Genomic DNA, 20,535 nt, shown 5'->3' with positions numbered 1-20,535 from the left:
CGAGTGTGACCGTCCTCTATCTAACCGCCTTGAACATTTTTTAAATAAATGATCAATTAGTCATTAGAATGTAATTTATTTTTGAATAATGAACAAATGTTCGAGGAACGCTATAAAGGCTAAAAAAGCATATCATATCATATATATCATAAACAAATATCAACGATTAGAATATTGAATATCTTTGGATTGTTTTGTTACTCCTTCAAGGCCCTCAGATCTGGGTAGAGGGCTCCGGCGTTAATGTATTGAGATTCGGGTTTGCGCAGGTCCCGTTTATAGTCGCTAACGACGGCTTCGCCCGTCCTCTTGACCATCTTCTTGGCGATTCCCTTGGGCGTTATGTAGTTCACATTTTGGCTGACCACAAAGGCATTTCCCACGGCGTCAAAAGTGCCACTGGCCAGGTTTCCAGCCGGCTGGCCATATCTGGAATTTTAAAACAATGTAATTATTATATATATCACTTGAAAATAAATATAAAACCCACTTGTGCTCAATGATCTTGACAGAGTTCTCGCTAAGGCTGTTGCCCAGGATCTTGGCCGACGACTCCAGACCGTCGAAAACAGTGCTCACGCCTTCCACAGCCCCCGCCGCGATGGTCATGGCTCCCTCCATGGTGCTGGTGGCCTGGGTGCTGTCATAGCCGAATCCCTTCTGCAATAGCCGCGATCCCTGCTCCTGAATATGGGGAGCTAAGTAGCGGCCAACGGCTAGCGAGGCGGTGCCCACCTTTCCGGCTATCCATCCCGTCATCCCGGCCGCAGCGTGGGTCACCTTCTGGGCCACTTCCACTGGATGGGAAAATAAATAAACATTCTTCTTAAGATTTTATAGAAGATTATAGATTCAGAACTCACCCGATGTCTGCACGGAGCTGGGAACTTGAGCCGGAGCATCGGCCGAGGCTGGCGTCATCTTGGAGATAAGATACGGAGTGCTCTTCATCATAAGGCCTCCGGTTTTCTCGGCGCCCTTCACCAGGTTGCGAGCAATAAAGTCCGCCGCACACACAATGTGTCTGGACACCTGTTCCGACCCGGAAACGGCATCGGAAGTGGCGCCAGCACGTAGTGTGGTAGGAGACTTTAGCTGCTCTACTGTGCCGGCAAGCACGGCTTCCAGGAGATCCAGAAAGAACTGCTGCAAGTCCTCAAGCTGTTCCTCCTCAGATTCCCCGGCGGTGGTGCTAAGTGGACGCAAGCCCTCCTTGGCCAGAATCAGGCCAAAGGCATTGCCCGGCTGCTGGCATTCCATGTCGGGAAAAATAAAAGCTCCGTACTCGGTCCGGTAGCAGTTGGTGATGGAGGGAATGAGCGGGTATAGCCAGATCATACCGGGCTCCTCGTCGGGCATCGTGCACTGGATGAAGTAGATTCCGCTCAGGTACTTCCAACCACCCCCCACCGTGCACATGACCAGCGACATGGTGGAGGCTCCGCTAATGGTTACCACGGCGCCGCTAGACTCGATTCTGTAGAGCTTCACTTGGGCCCGGAACAGCTCGTCCAACTGGGCGTGAGATTCTCGATCGGCCAGAAGTTTCCTCAACCCTTCGGCCAGCTCACGATAGGTTTTCGGTGTCCCACCGGCGTTGGCAATGTCGTAATGAGTCGAGGGATTTTCCGCCAGAACCGGACGCTTTGCGTCTACCTCCGACCGAATTTCCTCCTTGGCTTCCTCGGCGGTGTCGTCAATGGGTTGGCGCCGAGTTCGAAGAACCTTCAGGCGATAGCTGACCTCTGTCTTGGCGCTCTTGAGCTTCTGGATGAGCGCACAGGCGTCGTTCCACTCGGCCTGGACGGCGTCAATCTCGTCCGGCAAGCCCACTGGTATTCCGAATGTGTCTTCTATCATTTTGAGGGCCAGCTCGTATGCTTCTATGGCCTGGTCCTGGGACTCCTGCTCCTCATGTTCAATGGCCTTCTCGACTTGGGTCATTGCAGCTTTGTACGCCTCTTGGATGAGGGCGTACGCCTCCAGAAATTCGGTTTCCTCCGACATCACGGCGTTGATAATCTGAAAGAAAGTAAGAAATTTTAATTTAAATTAGTTCAACTCATTGGGGAACATTCTAGGCCCTCTTTTTCACAGACTTGTTGACAAAGATGCATCCTGACGAGGCTGATGACCAAATTAAACTAAAAGGGCCACCAGAGATTCGCTCTTTTTTGGCCAAAATGCGTCACCAAATTAGTTGTCACCCAGCCTCCCCCAGAATCCCTATCTCGCCTGTCTCCTAAACAGCAGCTGCTAGAAATTGAATTTTCGCCAACAAGATTTCTTCCGCCTTGCTGCCCCGCCCATCCGATTTGTCACGCCCACTTGTTGCACTCACCTCCGGGTTACACTATCTACTGAGATTCTTTGGCTCTGTGCGACTGATACAGATCTGTGCACTTTGTCCGCTAAGTCATCGAACTGAAAATAATGCGACACGTTTACTTTTCACAATTTCGTCACGGATTTTATTTCGCAATAATACTGCACCCGTGCACTTACCTTGCATATTTTTGCTGGCCGGTTATTCCAGTTTGGTTTTTGATGAAAATTGTACAATTATTTGTACAAAGTTTAATTAATCACTAAATAAATTCTACAATAACATTATGGCCTGATTTTTTACCCCAGATGTGAGATATTTTTTTGTCGTCTTTGTTTTGCTCTCCTCTTTCGCCTTTAGACGCACGACTTGGGAGGCCTAGGCACGTTCAAGCCTTCACGTCATACGATTATTGTACGACGATTAATTTAAACAGAAATATATATTTAAACATATAATTTCTTACTAAGATATAAATCTCAAACAGTATATTTTATTAATTTAAGCAATTAAACCATATAAAAAGGCTTTTTTCAAGACAAAACATAAGCTAACTTTGGGCGAAGTTAATATAGCCTTGCAGTTAGGTGACAACTTATATTAACCAACTATATTCTATTCTTGGATTTTGATGCAGAATGATGGAGAATTGATCCACAAATCGTTTAAGGTATTCCGCTCAAGAATCGGTTGGAAATTGGCCAAGATATGGCTATCGCTGGGTGCGATATTGGGCATTCCAGCATTCTTCCCCCAGATCCCCAGAAAATTGGACGATAAATCTAAAAAATATTTCGTTCTTAAATTTTCATGCAGAATGATAAAGCACTTTTTATGCTGAAAAATGTTCCAAGCATAATCGAGGTATAATGTCGTTATATTCTTTTCGTTTTGAAGATTCTGAAGGAATGGATGGAGGAACAATGGCCCCCAGCAAAGGCCGTAACTTGGCCAATCATCCGATTACATCCGATTCTTAAGGTGAATAATAAGCCATTAAGCCATCATTCTGCATCAAAAACTAAGCACAAAATATGGCCGAGAAAATTGGCGGTCTATGGATCCTCCTCTTGGCATCCTCTTCACCGCCGTCCTGTTCCACCTGGCGATCTTCCCGGGAGGCTCCAACTCGCTCATCGTGGTTCCTGTCCTCATGGGTCTCGGGCGGTTCGGCAAACGTGTGCGGTAAACTAGGTATTAGGTGGTGGTCAAATGGCTTGTTTTGGATATCTTGTATGTTACTTACTCTTTCTTGCAGGCTCCCCCGGCCAAGGGATTTCATGGTGAGCGCCACCTATTCCGGCTGTGGTCATGTCCTTCTGGTCGTTTTCTTCACTATCTGCATGGGTCGTATAGCCCCCAGCAATGCCCGATGTTTATGGAGGGAATCGCGCAAACACGCATCGACTGCTTCATTCGAAAGTTTAAGTTTCTTGTAAAACGAGTGTGGATATAATATAGCCGCTATATGACAGGGATAAATGTTCCAGGCCACGCGTGTTAAAAAAAAAAAAAAATTACAAGAAAAAAATTTAAAAACAATAACAGTTATAAAAGCTACAATAAACATTACAAAAACAAGAACCATTACAAAAACAAGAAACTAAAATAAACCACAAAATTTTAAAAAAAAAAAAAAAAAAAGTAATATTTTCATTTTTCAGGCTTGCTTAAGTGTAACCTATGAGAATCGAGGAGGAGGGCGCTATTTTTTTAATTAATTTTTTAATTTTATTAATTGAATTGCTTCCAAATTTAAGGATCTTCAGCAATGTTTTTATATGCAATCTAACGGTAAAATTGTACCCTTTATTGCTAATCCACTTCAGTGTGACCTTAAAAGTAGGCAAAGGAAATGTGAGTGTTTACATTTTTAAATTCATAAATTGTAAAAAAACTCGTTTTCCTTTTAAAATTATAGAAATATTGTAAGTTGTTTCTAAGCTTATATATCCTAGCAATAGTATAGATATATAGTATAGCTACCATCTTCATCATTTTCATACCATGCAAATTGGGTCCCCAAAAATGTGGCACAAAATCTAAAAAATATTTTGTTCTTAGGTTTTGATGCAGAATGATAGAGAATCGATCCACAAATCTTTTAAGGTATACCGCTCAAGAATAGGTTCGAAATTGGCCAAGATATAGCCATAGTTGGGGCCACATTGTCATTTCATGCACTTTTGAAGGGAATCCCCCAGAAAATCATAGAAAAAATCCAAAAAATATTTTGTTCTTGGATTTTGATGCAGAATGGTGGAGAATCGATCCACAAATCGTTTAAGGTATTCCGCTCAAGAATCAGATGGAAATTGGCCAAGATATAACCATCGTTGGGGCCACATTGTCCTTTCCTGCACTTTTGAAGGGAATCCCCCAGTCGATAGCTTTAAAACTAAGATACCAATTCGGGTAGACTGGCAGACAGACGGATATGCCTATATCGACTCAGGAGGTGATCCTGATCAAGAATATATATACTTTATAGGGTCGGAGATGTCTCCTTCACTGCGTTGCACACTTTTACTCTTCTATTTGCAAGGGTATAATAACTCTTCTATTTGATTTCTATTTATTTGATTTTTATTTTGTCGCCAAGAAAATAATCATTAATTTGTGATTAAAAAAAAAACTCATAATATTTGTACCCCCTAATTCGAACATCTTCGATCTAATTATATACAGTATATGCCTATATTCTTCGTCTGAATTGTCTCCCATATTTAATTAATAAATAAACTCCAAGTCCTTATCAATTAAAACTTTGTTTTACTTTTATTTATTCGTTTTTTTTTATCATTTTTAAAATACAATAAATGTTATTCCTTTAAATATTTCTTGCTGATTTTGTTTTGAATGCACAAAATACATTTCGTTCGATTCGGACGACATTCACGTGGTGTGTTTCTGTTTCTTGTTGCTTGTTTGGGGAAGAGGAGCGCCGCCGGCCGAGAGGGCCTAATATACACACATATGTATGGAAACATATGAGAACTGGAGTAACGAGATAATCTATTGGAATTGGTTATTGGATGGTGTCACCTCGGATGACTTCGGAGGATTCGATCCATTCAAAGTGTCAAATTCTAACAAGTCGCAGACTCTGTGTCTTCGGGAGAAGATGTTTTGATTGAAATCACAATATATATAGAATTATATACCCGGATAACTCTATAGTACACATATATAAATATGTATGCGTTTTATGTATGTTTATAAAGTATAGTTCATAATGCAAAAGCGACGAAAGTGTCGGTCAGATGAAAAATAACGATCTAATATATAGTCGGTGCTCCGTCCATGCCACCATTATCGCTGCGGACTGACTGCGGAGCTCCCTGGTGTTCCAGCTTATGCGGTTCCAGCGGTCGCCACTTCTCGGTAGGCGTCCTGCAACGCCTGCTGCTGCTCCGGGCTGAGGGTACTGATGCAAGCCTGCATCACTTCCGGATTGGACTCCACCTGCTTGACGATGGTTAGCATGCGGGTACCGGTGGCGCTCTGCACCTCGAGCACCTTGGTGCAGAAGGCCTCGGCGATGATGGAGACGATGCGCGGCAGATTGCAGTTGTTCGCCCCGAGGATGACCTGGTGGTTGGCCTCGATCAGGTCGCACAGGTAGCCGTAGATGTGGGTGGCTTCCTCGGGATCCTCAGAAATAGGCAGCCACGAGAACCACACGCCGATCAGCTCATCCAAGTTGGTCAGTGCCGAGGGGTTGAACTTCAAGATCTTGGTGTACGCCGAGATAGCATTCTCGGTGGCGTTGATGTTGTCAATTTCGCGGGACTTGGGATCGTTGATGACCTGCACCAGGAGTGGAATGATCTGGGCGCAAGTAACGGCAAACTGCTCACCGGCAAACTGGCCGAGTACTCCGCATCCGTAGGCAGCCGCCTGGCGTACCTCCGGTGACTTGTCGCTAATATACTGCAGCAGTGCCGGGGTGAAGATCTGAGAGTACGGAGCGCAAGCTGGACCGCAGAATTCTGCAAGAAATCAAATAAAATCGGATAAGCCTCCATCATAATCCGGAAGATGAGCAAACTCACCGATAAGGTCGTCGAAAACGCACACACCCCACTGGCGGTCAGCGACGGGGCGGCTGGGATCCAGGAGCTTGACAAAGTGAGGCGCCACCTGCTCGAAGGCCGGCAGGAACTGGGCCTTGTTGGTCAGGAAGAGGGCGTGAGTGATGTCAACGATCTTGGACAGAATGTACACGTCGGTGTCATCCTGTTCGGCCAACTCCTCCTCAACACCGTCGTCGTAGTCCTCCTCGTTGCGGGCCAGGAGGCGCTTGTCGGCCCGCTCGAAGTGCTCCACAAGATATTTATTGATGATTTCAAGGACCTGCTTCATTGCCTCCTCGCTGAGGCAGTTGGGTCCAAGGGTTTCGATGCACATGGCCAGAGATTTCAGCAGCTCCGACTGAACATCGGCCTCCGGTTCGGTGTTGATGACCTTCAGCAGCTCCGGGCAAATGTACAGCCACATGCCCTCCAAGTACTGGGGGCCCTTGATCTTGGCGCAGTCGAGCAAGTAGGGCAGCGATTCAGCGGCGGCGGTGCGGACGCCATCGTGGAAGTAGAACTTCAACATGGGCACCATCTGGCGCACCACCTCCTCGGCGTACTCGGCGAATCCCTCCTTCAGTTCGCGGGCATAGCAGACCAGCATTTCGCAGGCGGATGCCTTGTCGTCCATGCCGGCAGTGCGGATGGCGAAGTTCTGCTGCTCGCCGAGATTGATGAACGACCAGTCGACATCGCCCTCAATGTCCTCCACCTCGTCGTTGTCCAGCATGGCCACCTCGGGCTTCATTGTGGCCGTGCGCATCACCGGGCCCATCACAACGGGCAGATACTGCTCGAACTGCTTGCCCAGAATCTTGCACATGCGGGCCCAGGCGGTGATCAGGTAGGAGGTCTGCGGATCATCATCGGGCAGCTCACCGCCTTCGGTGTGATTTACCAGCAACATGTCCATGATCTCGCCGGCATCGCCGATGAACTTATCCCGGCCGACGGCCAAGCCAATAAGACTCACGCACTCGATGGTCTTGCCACGAAGCATGCGCAGATCCTCGGAGTTGGCGTTCTGGATGATGAACTTCAGGCAGGGCATCAGTCGGTCATAGTAGGCCACGAACTCGGCCTCGCATGTATCGGCCACGGAGGCGATGGTGGTGACCACCTGTTCCAATACCAGCTTGTTGCCCTTCTCCACCAGCTCCTTGAATTTGGAGTTGAGGATCGTCTCCAGCTTGGTCATGATGCCGTCCAAGTAGCGTGTCAGAATGTTCTTCGGACAGTCTTCGCTGAAGTTCACCAGGGCAGCACCGGCATGGGCCTGCACACGAGGATTCTCCACGTCGTCGAGCAGGGACAGTAGTCCGGGAATAACCTTCATGAATAATTGAATATTTTAAATTTTAGATTTTATTTCTGGTATTCGGGTCCTGACACAACTCACCTGACTGTGGAATTTCTTTTCGAAAGTCGGAGCAAAATCAGTCGACATCTGGCCGATGGCGTTGCAAGCGGCGTAACGCACGCGGGGATGGGGATCGCGCAAGAAGTTCAACACGCCGGACATAACCTCGTCCAGGATGGCCTCCATCTGCTTGTGACAGCCCTCGCCGATGGCCGAGATGGCCATGAGAGCTGCGAAGCGGTGCTTCCAGTCCGCATGACTCAGCATGGCCGGCAGAGCGTTCATCACATGGGGCAGGACGACCTTGCCGCCCAGACCGCAGGCGAGGCGATCCAGCGAAGATTCGGCGATGACGTTGTTGTCGCTGTGGTCGTCGTCATCCACCACATCGGTGGTGGACCAGTCCTCGTCCTCCTCCAGGTCGGTCATCATCTGCAGCACCAGGGGGATGAGGGCCACGATGTACTTGTCGGCCCGTTTTCGCACCATGGCAGGGGCGTTCTCGGACAGCGACACCATCACCTCCAGGACCAAATGCCGCCAGCTGTCCTCAAAGTCCTGCGAACTGAACACCTTCATGCAGATCTCGAAGATGAACTCCAGCTGAGGGCGCAGGAACTTCGGACAGTTCTCGGTCATCTCGATGAGCAACTTGAGCAGGTTCTGATCGTCCTGCGCCTCGATGGTCTCTCCAGTGATGACGATCATCCGCGGCAGCATGTCCGCGAAGTGCTTGTAGATGGACACCTCCTTCTCCTTGTCGTGGAAGAGGATGAATGCGCCGATAGCTCGCACGGCTTGAACTCGCACCTCGGGATCGGAGGTGGGATCCATGCTCTTGGCCAGCATCTGCTTAATCAGGTCGATGTACTGCGTCTCCTGGTTACCGAATATGGAGGGGACGCTGGTGAAGATGCGCAGAGCCGACTCCTGGAGCTGCGGTGTGGGCGAGTTGGCGCACTGGAAGAGGAACTGCAGGATATCCGGCCACTGGTTGTTGCCGTCCTCGTCGATCAAATTCCGGGCCACCTCGGCGATCACCTCGCAGATCTTGCGGCGCAGCTGGGGAGTGACCTCCTGTTGAACGGCCAGAAGAATCTGCTGGAGGAGCTGGTTCTGCGACTCGGCAGGAATCTAATTAGGAGTAGGTAGTAGTATTATAGTTTATTGAAGTATTATTTTCGCTTTCCGGCTAACCTCTTTGTAGAACTCCATAAACTCGGTGGTGAAGAGACGACGCAGAAGCACAGCTGCCATTTGGCGAGCCTCCTCAGACTGCTGACCATTGTGGATGTTTGCCAGGAGATGTGTCACCTTCAACTCCCTGGGCAGGTTGTTGTATGTTTCCTGGAATAACAGAAAAAAAATCATACAGTTGTAACTTGAGCGGGTTGTTATGGTCTCGCAGGTTTTGGCTTCATTCGAACCACATACTGATACTTTTCGTCAATAAGGTGCAGGTGCTAGACTTCTTTAAAGGGAAGTTCTTCCATGAAAATAAACGAACTAACTTTATACTATTTTTTAGTGACTATTATTAAGCTATTTAAAAACATTTTAGTTTGCTGGCATATTGCAGCCAATATCGAGCTGAAGTGGGCGGCTGGCGCTCAAGGTCAGCGGATGGGTGGGGTATTTGGGGTGGGGCGGTGCCATGTGGCGCCGGAACGGAACAGAACCGGGGCCGAATATAATAGACTTAGCCTTATCAGCGGCCGGAGAGCCAACAGATTGCATTTCCCAGACTATGTGTCATTGAGTATTTTTGCACCTGCTCTTTGTTTCCGTTTTCCCCAAAAAATCAAAAACAAAAAAATCATGTGGCGGCCATAGAAATTGTGCGATTCCCATAGAATTGCGCTTTGTTTGGCTGCTTCGCAACTGTCTCCGTCTCGCTCGCTCGCTCACTGGCTGGCCCGCTTGCCCGCAACAGCATGCGAATGTCGATGCCAAAGCGGAGGGCGAAAACACGTTTTGTGTGTGCGAGAGGAGCGATGAATCAGTGCCCGAGATTCTTCGCAAAAGTTGACTCTCGCCGACAAAATTATCATTTTGCAGAGATATCCGATATATATTATGCATATTGCGCATTGAGAATACGCCAGGGCAGTGCTTAATTCGGGCCTGCAGATCCCCCGTTCCCTCCGTTCATTTCACCACGGCGCATCGGTGGTAACCGCATCGCAACGCAGGGCTCATCGCAACTCACCTCGGCCTGCTGGCGCACATCGTTGTCCGTGGATAATAGGGAAACCAGGAGCTGCTGGAACTGGGCCTGATCCGCTGCCATCTTCACTATCGCTACGTCTCCAAGTTGGATGCAACAGCACTTAACAATAGCGTGTGGGGGATACCACGGTTACTTCACAATCTTCACGCGGGAGGGCCGCTTTAAAAAAGAACCAAGGCGAGGAGCTCGTGAAATGTGTGCGATATCGTGTAGGGGGAGCTATCGTGCTTGGGCTGCCAGACAATCTGGCTTCTTTGACTGTCTGGCAACGCTCATTACCTTTGAAAATACTTTTTCAATCGATTTGTTTGCAAGAATACGTCAAATGCTACAATCTTCAATTAAAACTATTTTAAAAATATTCCTAGTTTTGAAAAAAGAAGGTTAGAGCATACGCTTAGACGATTTGCAGTTTTTTTTATGATACTGAAATCAGTTGGTTACACAATACCATCTCTAAGTATGATGATAACGCATTTCAAAAACTTTTTAAAAACAATTTTCGATTGCAATAGCTGAATTTATCCGTTTTTTAAAAGTATCATCCCTAAAATAATTTTCTATATTTTTTTACAATCGCATAAATTTAATTATTAAAACTTTTCTTAGCTTAGAGTTAAAAATATACATGTTTTGTAAACTTATATATTTTATAAAAAATTTTAACACAATTAGATACAACAATTTTTTAAATTGCATTAGAGAAATAATAAATAGTTTACAATTTAACAACTAACATAAAACAATGCACTACAAAATCCTACATACATTACTGCTTTCCCGGCCAACAGATATGGCCTGGGACCAATAATTGCATTCATATTTCTCCATTACCTTTCTTGCATCTTGGCCAGGCGCTTCAGGTTAGTGAAGAACCGCAAGGTGAAGTGGTAGATCATCTCAACCAAGCTGAGAATGGAGAAACCCATGAAGAGGCCGAAGATACCTCCGCAATTGGCCAGGAATTCTGTGATGCCATAGAGCTCCGAGCGCTTTGAGGTGATGAACTGGCTCTCCTTAAAGTAGATGGACAAGCGGGACATCTGCGAGCCGGGATACTCTTCCATGAAGTCGGTGTCGCCCTCGGCCAGAAGCATCTCCTCCAGATCGAAGTTGGCTTGCGAGATCTCAGTGTTGTAGACCAGCGATGTGCAGGCGGGCATGCAGTTGCAGGCAGATTCCACGCCACGCGAAATATCCCCAGCCGCATCAAGGGCCCTGATTCTCTTGAACTCCCTAACCAGCAGCTGCCGCTCCGCTCGATCGTAGCAGTGGATCTTGTCTTCGCCACACACCGGCATCTCCATGTTGCGGGGCATCGAAAACTTAACACATCCGCACTTGGTTAGAGTGAAGTTGGCCAGGCACTCCAGCTGGCAGTTGGACTCGGTGTACACCTTAAAAAAGCGAAGAGATCTTTCGTGGCTAAGGAAGCACTGTCGCCTCTGAGGATGGTATTCGGAGATGCCCGATGACATGGTAATCATGTTTGGCTTTACAGCGATCAACACCTCCTTGCCCATGGGGATGCGAACAAACTGCTTCGACACCTGCGGCACATCATCGGGAGCATGTAGCAGGACCTTTTAAAATGAAAAAGGAGTTAGGTGGATGAGAAAATAAAGAAAACGTGAAGAATACCTTAAATCCCTGAACTGGTCCGCGGCAGGCGTAGTCTACTTCCTGCTTAAAACTCTGGAGGGCCAGGAAGATGCCTGATCTAGCTCCAGCGCTAAGAACTCGAGCTGGAAACGTCTCAACGTCGCTGTTATGGGAGTAGCCCGTCTCCAGAGTCCAGGGCGTGTGCCGTGAGCTGATGTTCTCCATTTCCAGAGGCTCCCCGCTGTGCTGGTATTGGTAGGTGTCCTCGCGGTAAATGTCGCTGGCCCTCAACCCGTTGAAAGTATAGCATATCCCTTCTTCGGTGAGCGTCTTGCGGAAGAACTTCTCACATTCCCCAAACCGACTTAGCCAGCGGCAGTAGAAAAAGTATCTATCGAATTGGGGCAGCATCCGCTCCAGGACATCATAGTAATCAAGATCGTCGCCGGCGATCAGTGGCATGTCGTCTTCGATAATTTGGGTGTTGCACACATGCAGCAAGGTGCGGAACTCCTCCATTTCCAAGGCGCTTACATTTGGAGGCTTGAAGATCCCAGAGGACCGCATTTCCTCACTAAACTGGCTGTACAGATCCGCGTAAGTAGTTTCTTTCCCTGAGGATTAACAATTAAGTATACATTTTAAATGTACGTTATTTCTGATTCGACTCACCTTTCTGTTTCAGCACCCTCTTCGTCTCCGAGCAGACTGTTACGGCCGGAAAGGGAATATTCCATACGGGAGTAGACTTCTCCGCAAAACTCACGATCACAGGCTGTCGTAGAGGAAGTGCAATTACTGAAGATGTCCTAAGATCTCCTTTACAGGAGTGTCCTTACCGTTTCCGTCCACTTGGTGTAGGCACTGGAGATCAGCGTGGCGCAGGCATAGATGGAGATGAGGAAGGAGCACAGCCAAAAGATGCGCTCCCGTAGCGGGCGTTCTCGCTCCCCCAGGTACTGCACTCCGTGGATAGAGGTGTGGGCGCAGTACTCATGGTATGTGGTGAGGAGACCCTCGCATGTGTTGGATCCATTCTCCGGGGAATGGTGGACATCCCGCTCCTTTTCTCCTAGCATTATACCAACTCCCCTTTCCAGGTCATAGTCCATATCTTCTCTTCCGCTTTTTGCAAACATAATCAAGTAAATACGTACAGTCACGAATCAAAAATCACAAACATAAAACAAAGGTGGCCCGCAAAAAAATGGAATATGCGAAGTCAGCATAAGTCCCGTTACTTGAGAGTTGTCATGCTTTTATTATATATTTTTAATCAATTACAGTTTTCAAAGATTATTGATAAAATATTTAATTAAATATGATTAAGTGATAAGATACCGCTTTATTTTAAGTACTTCAATTACCTAGATTCATAATAGTTTTAGATTCATATATAACGGAATTTTTAAATTTAAATTTGTGCTTCCCACTCAAGCAGGCGACAACAGGAATTGTATATCGATATATCGAATAGTGATGGCTCAAAGAGAAAGCGGTAGAACAGCTAAAAGAGCTAAACTCTACTAGAAAATAGCTAAACTGGCTGCCCTGTCTACATCAGATTAATTTAGAAGTAATTGCCACGATTGGATTTTCGTTCTGATTAAAAGTGTTGATCGTAGGTAAATGAAAGCCCATACTAAATAGGCGCTCGGTGAAGAGTCGGTGAAATTCTTGCGCCCAATATAGCAAGACCTGTTTGTGTTGCTGTCCGATTTGTTGATAGTCGCTGTGCTGATCTTTGTTTGCAGATTGTCGCTCGCCGTGATCTTAACACGTTCGTTGTGCAAATCGAGGCGCAACAGGTGCAAACGCAGTGAAAGCATTGGAGATATAGACAGAAAGCGATAACCGAGATGCCACCCGTGCAGTAAGCAGATTCGTTCTGACCCACATTCCAATCGCGCCAAGGCTTCTAACGCCCCACCGCCATAACTATTGCATCACTAGCCCCGCAAATCTCATCCGAAATCAGTTATCATTAAACCAATAACATTTTTGGGCCGCCAGGCTGGCGAATAATGCTGCTTTCACCCAACTCCATTGCTCTCAGGTGCCAGCGAATGGTTGGCATGCCAGTGGGATGCACTTTTCCTGCCAGATGTTTACTCCATCGATGACGTCATGGCCATTCAAATTTATTTTTAAACGCCGCCTCGCATTAAAGTTGATTAGTGTGTGTGCATCTGTGTGTTGTTTACTATTTGCTTGTGCGACTGTGTGAGATACATTTGGGTGATGAGTGGGCCGGCCGTGTGTGTTGGCGGCATTTCCTCCATCAAATCCGCTTTTAAATCCACTAACTTTCCAGCTAGACCTGAAAGAAATCATTTAATATCTTAGCTCCTTAGGTTATCCATTAAACCCTGTATTTTTGTATCTTTTAACCTGTTTAACCCATTCCCGGAGTGGGATATCCGCACTGTTTAATGCTCGCACTCGAACTGGCACAAGATATCTTAACTTCAAAAGCTGTCATGTCCAGAAGGAATTTAAGCTTTTTGTTTCCCTTCCAGAGGGTATGTTAAAATAATGTTTAAGGAAGATCGGGGGATAACTACGAAGTGTATATATTCTTGTTCAACATCTGTCCGTCTAGTTCTCTGCAAGACAGTCCTTCGAAGTATATCTTTTTCTTGAAGATAGAAGGTTGGGACTTTCTAGGAAATTCGCTCTGAATCGGAGGACTATATCACATAAGAACCTTCTTCTCTCATTCTATGGTATTACTGCAAGAGTATATAAGGTTCGGCTCCTCCCAAATTAAGCTCTCCTTTCTTGATTCGTATGCATTCGGCGGAAATATGATTCAGACAACGTCAACCGAGCTGGCCGGCCGGCGATAAGGCCTCATTGTTTTGTCCACTTACTCGCTTCACGCCCTGTCTTCAAGTTGTGTTTCATTACAAGCTGTAGCTCTGCCCGCCACCATGATGTACTCAAAGGCTGAAGTGTAATGGCCTCTAAAAACTTAAATTTACAATCAAAACTAATCCAGATCCTGGATCTCAATTTCAGAGTTCAGGCAATCAACATGTCGCTGGGTGCAATGCATTGCACGCGTTGCTCCGACGGATTCGAGCCCACGGAGAAGATCGTCAATTCCAATGGAGAGCTCTGGCACACACAGTGTTTTGTGTAAAGTAGATGATACATTCCTGTTTATAGTCTGACTAATGTAATGCTATTTTCAGTTGCGCCCAGTGCTTCCGTCCCTTCCAGGATGGCATATTCTACGAATTCGAAGGCCGCAAGTACTGCGAACGTGACTTCCATGTTCTGTTCGCACCTTGTTGCAATAAGTGCGGCGAGTTCGTCATAGGCAGGGTGATTAAGGCCATGTCCGCCAGCTGGCATCCGCAGTGTTTCCGTTGTCAGTTGTGCGCCAAGGAGTTGGCCGACTGTGGCTTCATCAAGAATCAGAACCGAGCTCTGTGCCACGAGTGCAACGCCAAGGTGAAGGCCGAGATCACCGGCCGATATGTATGCCAAAAATGCCAGTAAGTGCTGTAATGTGTGTTATAACTTAGTAATATACTAAAACAATGTCATCTTCCACAGCGGCCTCATCGACGAGGAACCTTTGCGCTTCCGCGGAGAAGTCTATCATGGCTATCACTTTAGCTGCACGGCCTGCGGCACCGAACTGGATTCCACCGCAAGAGAGGTCAAGAGCCGCCCTGGCTTGGCTGCCAACGATATGGTGCGTTTTAGTCAGAAACTCTCGATTAACCTGAATAATTGGACAATTTTGTTTGTAGAATGAGTTGTATTGCCTTCGCTGTCACGACAAGATGGGCATTCCCATTTGTGGCGCCTGTCGTCGGCCGATCGAGGAGCGTGTGGTGACGGCGCTGGGCAAGCACTGGCACGTTGAGCACTTTGTCTGTGCCAAGTGCGAGAAGCCGTTCCTGGGCCACCGGCACTACGAGAAGCGGGGTCTGGCCTACTGTGAGACCCACTACCACCAGCTTTTCGGCAATCTGTGCTTCGTGTGCAACCAGGTCATTGGGGGGGATGGTGAGTAAAAGGCTGCCCCTGGCTTATCCCAGAGCAAGTGAGCTTAATAACGAGTAAAACCTTTCTTTCCTCTTAGTATTTACGGCCCTGAACAAAGCCTGGTGTGTGCATCACTTCGCCTGTTCCGTATGCGATACGAAAATGACGCAAAAGTCCAAGTTCTACGAGTATGATGAGAAGCCGGTGTGCAAAAAGTGTTACGAGCGATTCCCCAACGAACTTCGCCGTCGCTTGCGCACTGCCCACGAGATGACCATGAAGAAGAACATTTAAATCATATATATATCGGAGAAATCTATCCACTCCAATCAGTGCCTTTTGTCGTTGCAGTCCTGCTGACTCTCCCGTTTCTAACATTCGAGAGCTTTAATCGCTTGTCCTGTGGAACACTAAAAACCATGTTGCATGTCTTTTCAGTCGTTTGTGTTTAGTCGTGTATGTAACTTATTATTTGCGAACCAACGGCAGCTAATATCTAGGAAACGAATAAGAATTTTGTATTAACAACCTTTAACGTTGTTATTTAATTGAATTTTATTTATACATAAATGTTTTAAAAATGGAATTCGATGAAATAGTACAATTGTTCTTTGGTCAGCTACATACTAGGAATTAATATTGAGAAAATCATTATTTTTAGTACAGCCGATTCAAATGTTCCATAATGGCACGTGACTTTATCATGGCTATATCATTTAAATAGACGACACTGTCAATGTGGACCAGTCTGTGGGATTCGAAGGCCTCCGCTAAATATGAAAGCTGAGCGGCATTCGGTTTATGAGGGAAACCTTTAAGAAATCAGTTTATTTTAAGTTAAATATTGAATTTAAAAGGTAATAATCAGCTATTTACAAACCTTCAATCATGCAAAAGTTAGTGGAACAAGTGGTGGTAAAGTTTAATGGATAACGACGGATATCCTTCTCGGTTATATCATTTACATTCGTATAGTCGACGTAAAGCACTCGATACTCGGTCTGTTGATTCGGCGATGTCTTTATCTGCTCGACTCTGGCACGATACCAGGAGCCCTCATACTTGGCGATAACATATTCCCTGAGACTGTTTCGGGGAAAAATTCTATTACTCCATTAAAATGATATGACAGAAATAATTACGCTGGTTTATAAGGCTTCGAGTCGGTGATTGCCAATAAGTGACCGTGCAATGTTGAAAATTCAGAGCAATATGCGCTATCAAATGCCCCAAATATACCCCGAGCGATTCTAGAGTTATCCACAACAAATACGTCGATCCCATCTTTGCTCTCTATGTTGAATCTACGTTTTTGGAAAGGCTGGAGGATAAATAATATTTAGCGTTAATAGAAGATAAGTTGGAAAACAACTACTAACCGGATTTAGCAAGGGCTCAAGTTTCAAAACTGCAGTACCATTGGCTTCGAGTATTTTTGTTTTTGGAGTTTCTGGAGTTGCTTCTATACTTTTCTTTTGAATGATTGTCTCTTTAATTAGATTGTCCAAGGATTTTGATTCTTTTGACGCTCCTGTTTCGGAACTTGAGGCAGTGTTTACCACTTTTTCGATTTTTGGAAGCCAAAACGGATCCATACTGCCATCACTTGTTGCATCTAGCGTATTTTGTAAAGAAATCGAAAATGAAGTTTCCCTTGCCTTTCTTGCCCTTTCCACCGACAAAATGTTTTCAAAGAATTCCTTGCTTGGAAATTTCTTTTCATCTGATGAATGTTTTTGAGAATCGTCTGCTTTTTCGAGTTCTTTTTGATTCTGACTTTCTTTTGAAATATTTATTATATTTTTTAAAATAGCTTCTTCTTTGGTTATTGAACCTGCTTCATTTTTTCCAAGGGTAGTTATCATGGATTTTAATGCATCTACGGAATATGCAATTGGTTTGAAATTAAATTTCGCAGAAGATGCTTCCTCGGTTACATTTTCAATGGGTTCTGGCATATTGGAAGGCTTGGAAGCGGCTTCAACAGCATTATTTATACTCTCCTTTAAGGTAGTGACTTGTTCGGATTTATTTATTGTACTTTCCAGGGGTAAAGGGTTGCCTGTTTCGGTGGGAAGCGTTTTAATGAATTCAGACACAGTGAAAGGTTTAATTTCGATTGTTGGCAGCTCGGCAGGAAGGGCTTTGTTCTGGACTTCATTTGAAGGTTTCGTTGATTCGTTTTTGGCAATCTCAATTGGCAGAGATTGCTGTTCCTTGTTACTGGTCTGAGGAATGTTATCGGCTTGAATGGGCTTAGCAGATACCTCTGTTGTTGGTTGAGCGAGTGTTTGCGGTTGGCTCTGTCTGTCGGAATAAAATTCTCTGATCTGTGCATTCAACGACTGTTTGGTGATTGGATGGATCAGATCCACGCTGATGTGCCCCGGTGTCTTTTTATAAATGCCCACAAACTTTTCGCCTTCAAATTGAGAAAGAAATTTGGCCACAGCATCGTTGAACACAGTGTAGGGTACATCCTTCAGCTGCACCACTTTGGAGAAACACGGAAGCGACAACAGTTCCTGATTGATTTCACGTATATCCGACTGACTTCTTAGCTTTGTAGTGCCTTGATCTACAAATAATAACTTAGCGTCTTTTTTACCAAAGATGTTTAAAATTTGGGCACGATGAAAAGTCCCATTGTGACGGGCAAGACAATATCCATAAATATGCAGTTTGCTCGCTTTGGGCATCTCATTTCCAATGGCATTGACCTGTTCCGAATGGAAATAATAAGTTATTGACGTGAAGAGCTAGTTTAGTAATATTTAGGGTTTAGTATGGACGAAATACATTCAATTTTAATGGCAAGAGAAGGGGTTTATTAAATTTCGCAGCTGCAGGTTCATTTCTATATATTTATGCCTCAACGAAATCTATTTAAAGCTTGGACTGTTAAGATCCTACATATAAAGGGTCAGATAACTTTCTCCCCGCTTCACAGACATCCATACAAAAATTGTTATAAGGTCGGAAGTATGCTTGTGCTTCTAGAACGTTTGTGTATATAATTTTACTTTTCTAAACAAAAAATTTGTATGCGTTTGCTATTTACTTCCTAAGTAATGGGACTTGAGTTGGAAATGGTATACAGACCTTTTCGCACACTTGACTGTATGCCCTGTCAGCGTTTTCTCTGGCATCGCGTATATTGCATCGGTTCGAGGAACTGAATCCTGTGAGATACACAAGAGTGTTGCTGGGCGGCATGGCCACGTTCGAGATATGTTTTAGCTTATAATTGCTGGCGCTGCCATTCGGTACTTTGCTTCCGGTCTCCGGAGTTGCTGGATATTCTTGGCGTGTAACGCTTCTAGTACTGCTGACACTCCGATCTCTAACCATATCAGAATTTCTGATGGGAGTGGCATTGGGAGAGGGAGGCGGGTGCACTGCCTCCCCCACGTCTTTATCAGCTACAGCTGCAAGCCGGCCCTCTATCGACAATTCCTCAGTGGCCTGGTGCAGGGAAAACGAGCGTGGGTGGACCAGGGCAGGCAACGGAAAGCATATGTAGCGATGGCGCTGCCAGTCCCTAACCTGGCACTCCTTGCAGCAGTAGAAGTCCCCACATCGTTGACAGGCTCTCTCCGCTACGTCTGCGCACAATACGCAGTTTCCTTTCCCTTCCGAGGACTAAAAGTAAAACGGTGGTGCGTCGTTAAAAAAAGTGTCTTGGTAGTTTGATTTCCACTCACTTGGGAAGTTGAAACCTCCTTTTTGGGCGGCGTCATGTCCACGTCTAAATTTCGGCAATGAAAAAACGGGGAATTCAACTTAAAGCTTGTATATAGGGTTGTCGATTAGACTAACTAAAAAGACTAATAATATATCGATGTTTGTTGGCTGTTATCGGGGCTGCCCCTCGCGCCTTTCAATAATTCAAAGAACTAGGAATTTTACCTAACGACCATAATTATGGAGCAGCAGTAGAATTTTAATCCAGTTTTAAGAAAATTTTTTAGAAATCGGATTCTATTGCTACATCAGCTGTTGGTAGACTGCTTTGTACTTACAGTCAACTGCTTGAACTGCTTGAAAAATACTGCAAAATAAATAATCGATAGACTCTTAGTATTCGACAGTTACTTTTTAAATATTTAAAGTTGTGGACTTGTTCGGAGTATTTTGCAGAATCCTAGCTATTCTTGCCTCGTCTGCCCCATGACTAGGCAATTATTTTAGTTATCGCATTTTTCTTCGTTTCTTCGCTGTTGACCTCGCGCAGTTAATCATTCACATCGATAATTGGATGGTAGATGTCTCTATTCGTTATAGATTGCAGTTCCGCTCCCGAGAACAAATTTATAGCGTGCATTATATTCGGACAGTTTAATTGGGTATCGACATTTATTAATTCGTCCGGCCGTTTTAGTATAATGCCAGTAATTTGTTGGACCATCCGAATTTGAGCACTCAAGGCTTTCAACACTCTTAGTTGCTGGACCCATTGTGGACTGGTTCGGTTTTCATTTCTTGTTTCGTTTTCAGGGTATTTGCATGTTTAAGGGAAAAGGAAGAGGGCCAGCATCCAGCCAGCTATGCACATTAATTAGGCCGGTTCATTAGACACATGTCCATCAAGAGTGGACCTCTGATCCAGGACGAAAACCGAAGCCAAGGCTTGACGACTTCGCCGCCGGCGAGGGAATGTATTCCAAGCCAAGCTTGGCTGCCTCTCGTGTTGCCTGTTTTATGTAATTAAGCCAGGCGCTCACTATTTAAATTGCTCCTGGATGGCGAAGGGACGCAGAGGATTCAAGCAGGATGGGCACTCAAAAAAAAAACTTCAATTTGTATTTTATAATTTATTCAAGCACCAAGGAAAGATTATCTAATATATAGTTTTGATTTATTTCTTTTAAATCTTTTATCAATGGATCGAGTGTTTTTTTTTCAGTACATTCCATATGCGCCTCGGTGTATCACG

At 45.5% G+C, this 20,535-nt stretch overlaps 5 protein-coding genes across 8 annotated transcripts; 1 reads left to right on the top strand and 4 right to left on the bottom strand.

Annotated features, from left to right (window-relative positions):
* Nucleotides 1–56: 56 nt before the first annotated feature.
* LOC6501673 (protein spartin) lies at nucleotides 57–2,681 on the bottom strand. 2 transcript variants are annotated; one of them, XM_001955686.4, is made up of 5 exons: nucleotides 2,506–2,681; nucleotides 2,342–2,424; nucleotides 864–2,022; nucleotides 491–797; nucleotides 57–429 (listed from the first exon to the last, which is right to left on the bottom strand). In XM_001955686.4, exons 3-5 carry the CDS (start codon nucleotides 2,005–2,007, stop codon nucleotides 198–200), a joined length of 1,683 nt encoding a protein of 560 aa, XP_001955722.1. In that variant the 5' UTR covers nucleotides 2,008–2,022; nucleotides 2,342–2,424; nucleotides 2,506–2,681; the 3' UTR covers nucleotides 57–197. The 2 variants fall into 2 exon arrangements, with proteins under 2 accessions (XP_001955722.1, XP_032312191.1); XM_032456300.2 differs by lacking the exons at nucleotides 2,342–2,424; nucleotides 2,506–2,681 and adding an exon at nucleotides 2,100–2,145.
* A 2,394-nt stretch (nucleotides 2,682–5,075) lies between these two features.
* LOC6501671 (importin-5) lies at nucleotides 5,076–10,189 on the bottom strand. The gene is made up of 5 exons (XM_001955684.4): nucleotides 9,975–10,189; nucleotides 8,963–9,112; nucleotides 7,805–8,899; nucleotides 6,382–7,735; nucleotides 5,076–6,318 (listed from the first exon to the last, which is right to left on the bottom strand). Exons 1-5 carry the CDS (start codon nucleotides 10,053–10,055, stop codon nucleotides 5,681–5,683), a joined length of 3,318 nt encoding a protein of 1,105 aa, XP_001955720.1. The 5' UTR covers nucleotides 10,056–10,189; the 3' UTR covers nucleotides 5,076–5,680.
* A 435-nt stretch (nucleotides 10,190–10,624) lies between these two features.
* On the bottom strand, nucleotides 10,625–12,836 carry LOC6501670 (pickpocket protein 28). Its single transcript, XM_001955683.4, has 4 exons — nucleotides 12,437–12,836; nucleotides 12,270–12,372; nucleotides 11,637–12,211; nucleotides 10,625–11,578 (listed from the first exon to the last, which is right to left on the bottom strand). Exons 1-4 carry the CDS (start codon nucleotides 12,734–12,736, stop codon nucleotides 10,826–10,828), a joined length of 1,731 nt encoding a protein of 576 aa, XP_001955719.2. The 5' UTR covers nucleotides 12,737–12,836; the 3' UTR covers nucleotides 10,625–10,825.
* A 304-nt stretch (nucleotides 12,837–13,140) lies between these two features.
* LOC6498899 (LIM and senescent cell antigen-like-containing domain protein 1) lies at nucleotides 13,141–16,190 on the top strand. 3 transcript variants are annotated; one of them, XM_014910324.3, is made up of 6 exons: nucleotides 13,141–13,222; nucleotides 14,619–14,738; nucleotides 14,795–15,100; nucleotides 15,162–15,303; nucleotides 15,362–15,620; nucleotides 15,697–16,190. In XM_014910324.3, exons 2-6 carry the CDS (start codon nucleotides 14,635–14,637, stop codon nucleotides 15,891–15,893), a joined length of 1,008 nt encoding a protein of 335 aa, XP_014765810.1. In that variant the 5' UTR covers nucleotides 13,141–13,222; nucleotides 14,619–14,634; the 3' UTR covers nucleotides 15,894–16,190. The 3 variants fall into 3 exon arrangements, with proteins under 3 accessions (XP_014765810.1, XP_044574311.1, XP_001955718.1); XM_044718376.1 differs by lacking the exon at nucleotides 13,141–13,222 and adding an exon at nucleotides 13,353–13,470; XM_001955682.4 differs by lacking the exon at nucleotides 13,141–13,222 and adding an exon at nucleotides 14,342–14,553.
* Nucleotides 16,047–19,574, bottom strand: LOC6501669. Its single transcript, XM_001955681.4, has 7 exons — nucleotides 19,509–19,574; nucleotides 19,304–19,347; nucleotides 18,702–19,241; nucleotides 16,979–18,319; nucleotides 16,742–16,920; nucleotides 16,480–16,685; nucleotides 16,047–16,411 (listed from the first exon to the last, which is right to left on the bottom strand). The coding sequence occupies exons 2-7, from the start codon at nucleotides 19,337–19,339 to the stop codon at nucleotides 16,257–16,259; spliced, it is 2,457 nt and encodes an 818-aa protein (XP_001955717.2). The 5' UTR covers nucleotides 19,340–19,347; nucleotides 19,509–19,574; the 3' UTR covers nucleotides 16,047–16,256.
* Nucleotides 19,575–20,535: the final 961 nt, after the last annotated feature.

This window comes from Drosophila ananassae, chromosome 2L (genome assembly GCF_017639315.1).
Source record: "Drosophila ananassae strain 14024-0371.13 chromosome 2L, ASM1763931v2, whole genome shotgun sequence".
Lineage (NCBI taxonomy): Eukaryota > Metazoa > Arthropoda > Insecta > Diptera > Drosophilidae > Drosophila > Drosophila ananassae.
This window is presented reverse-complemented; position numbering and strand designations above follow the sequence as displayed.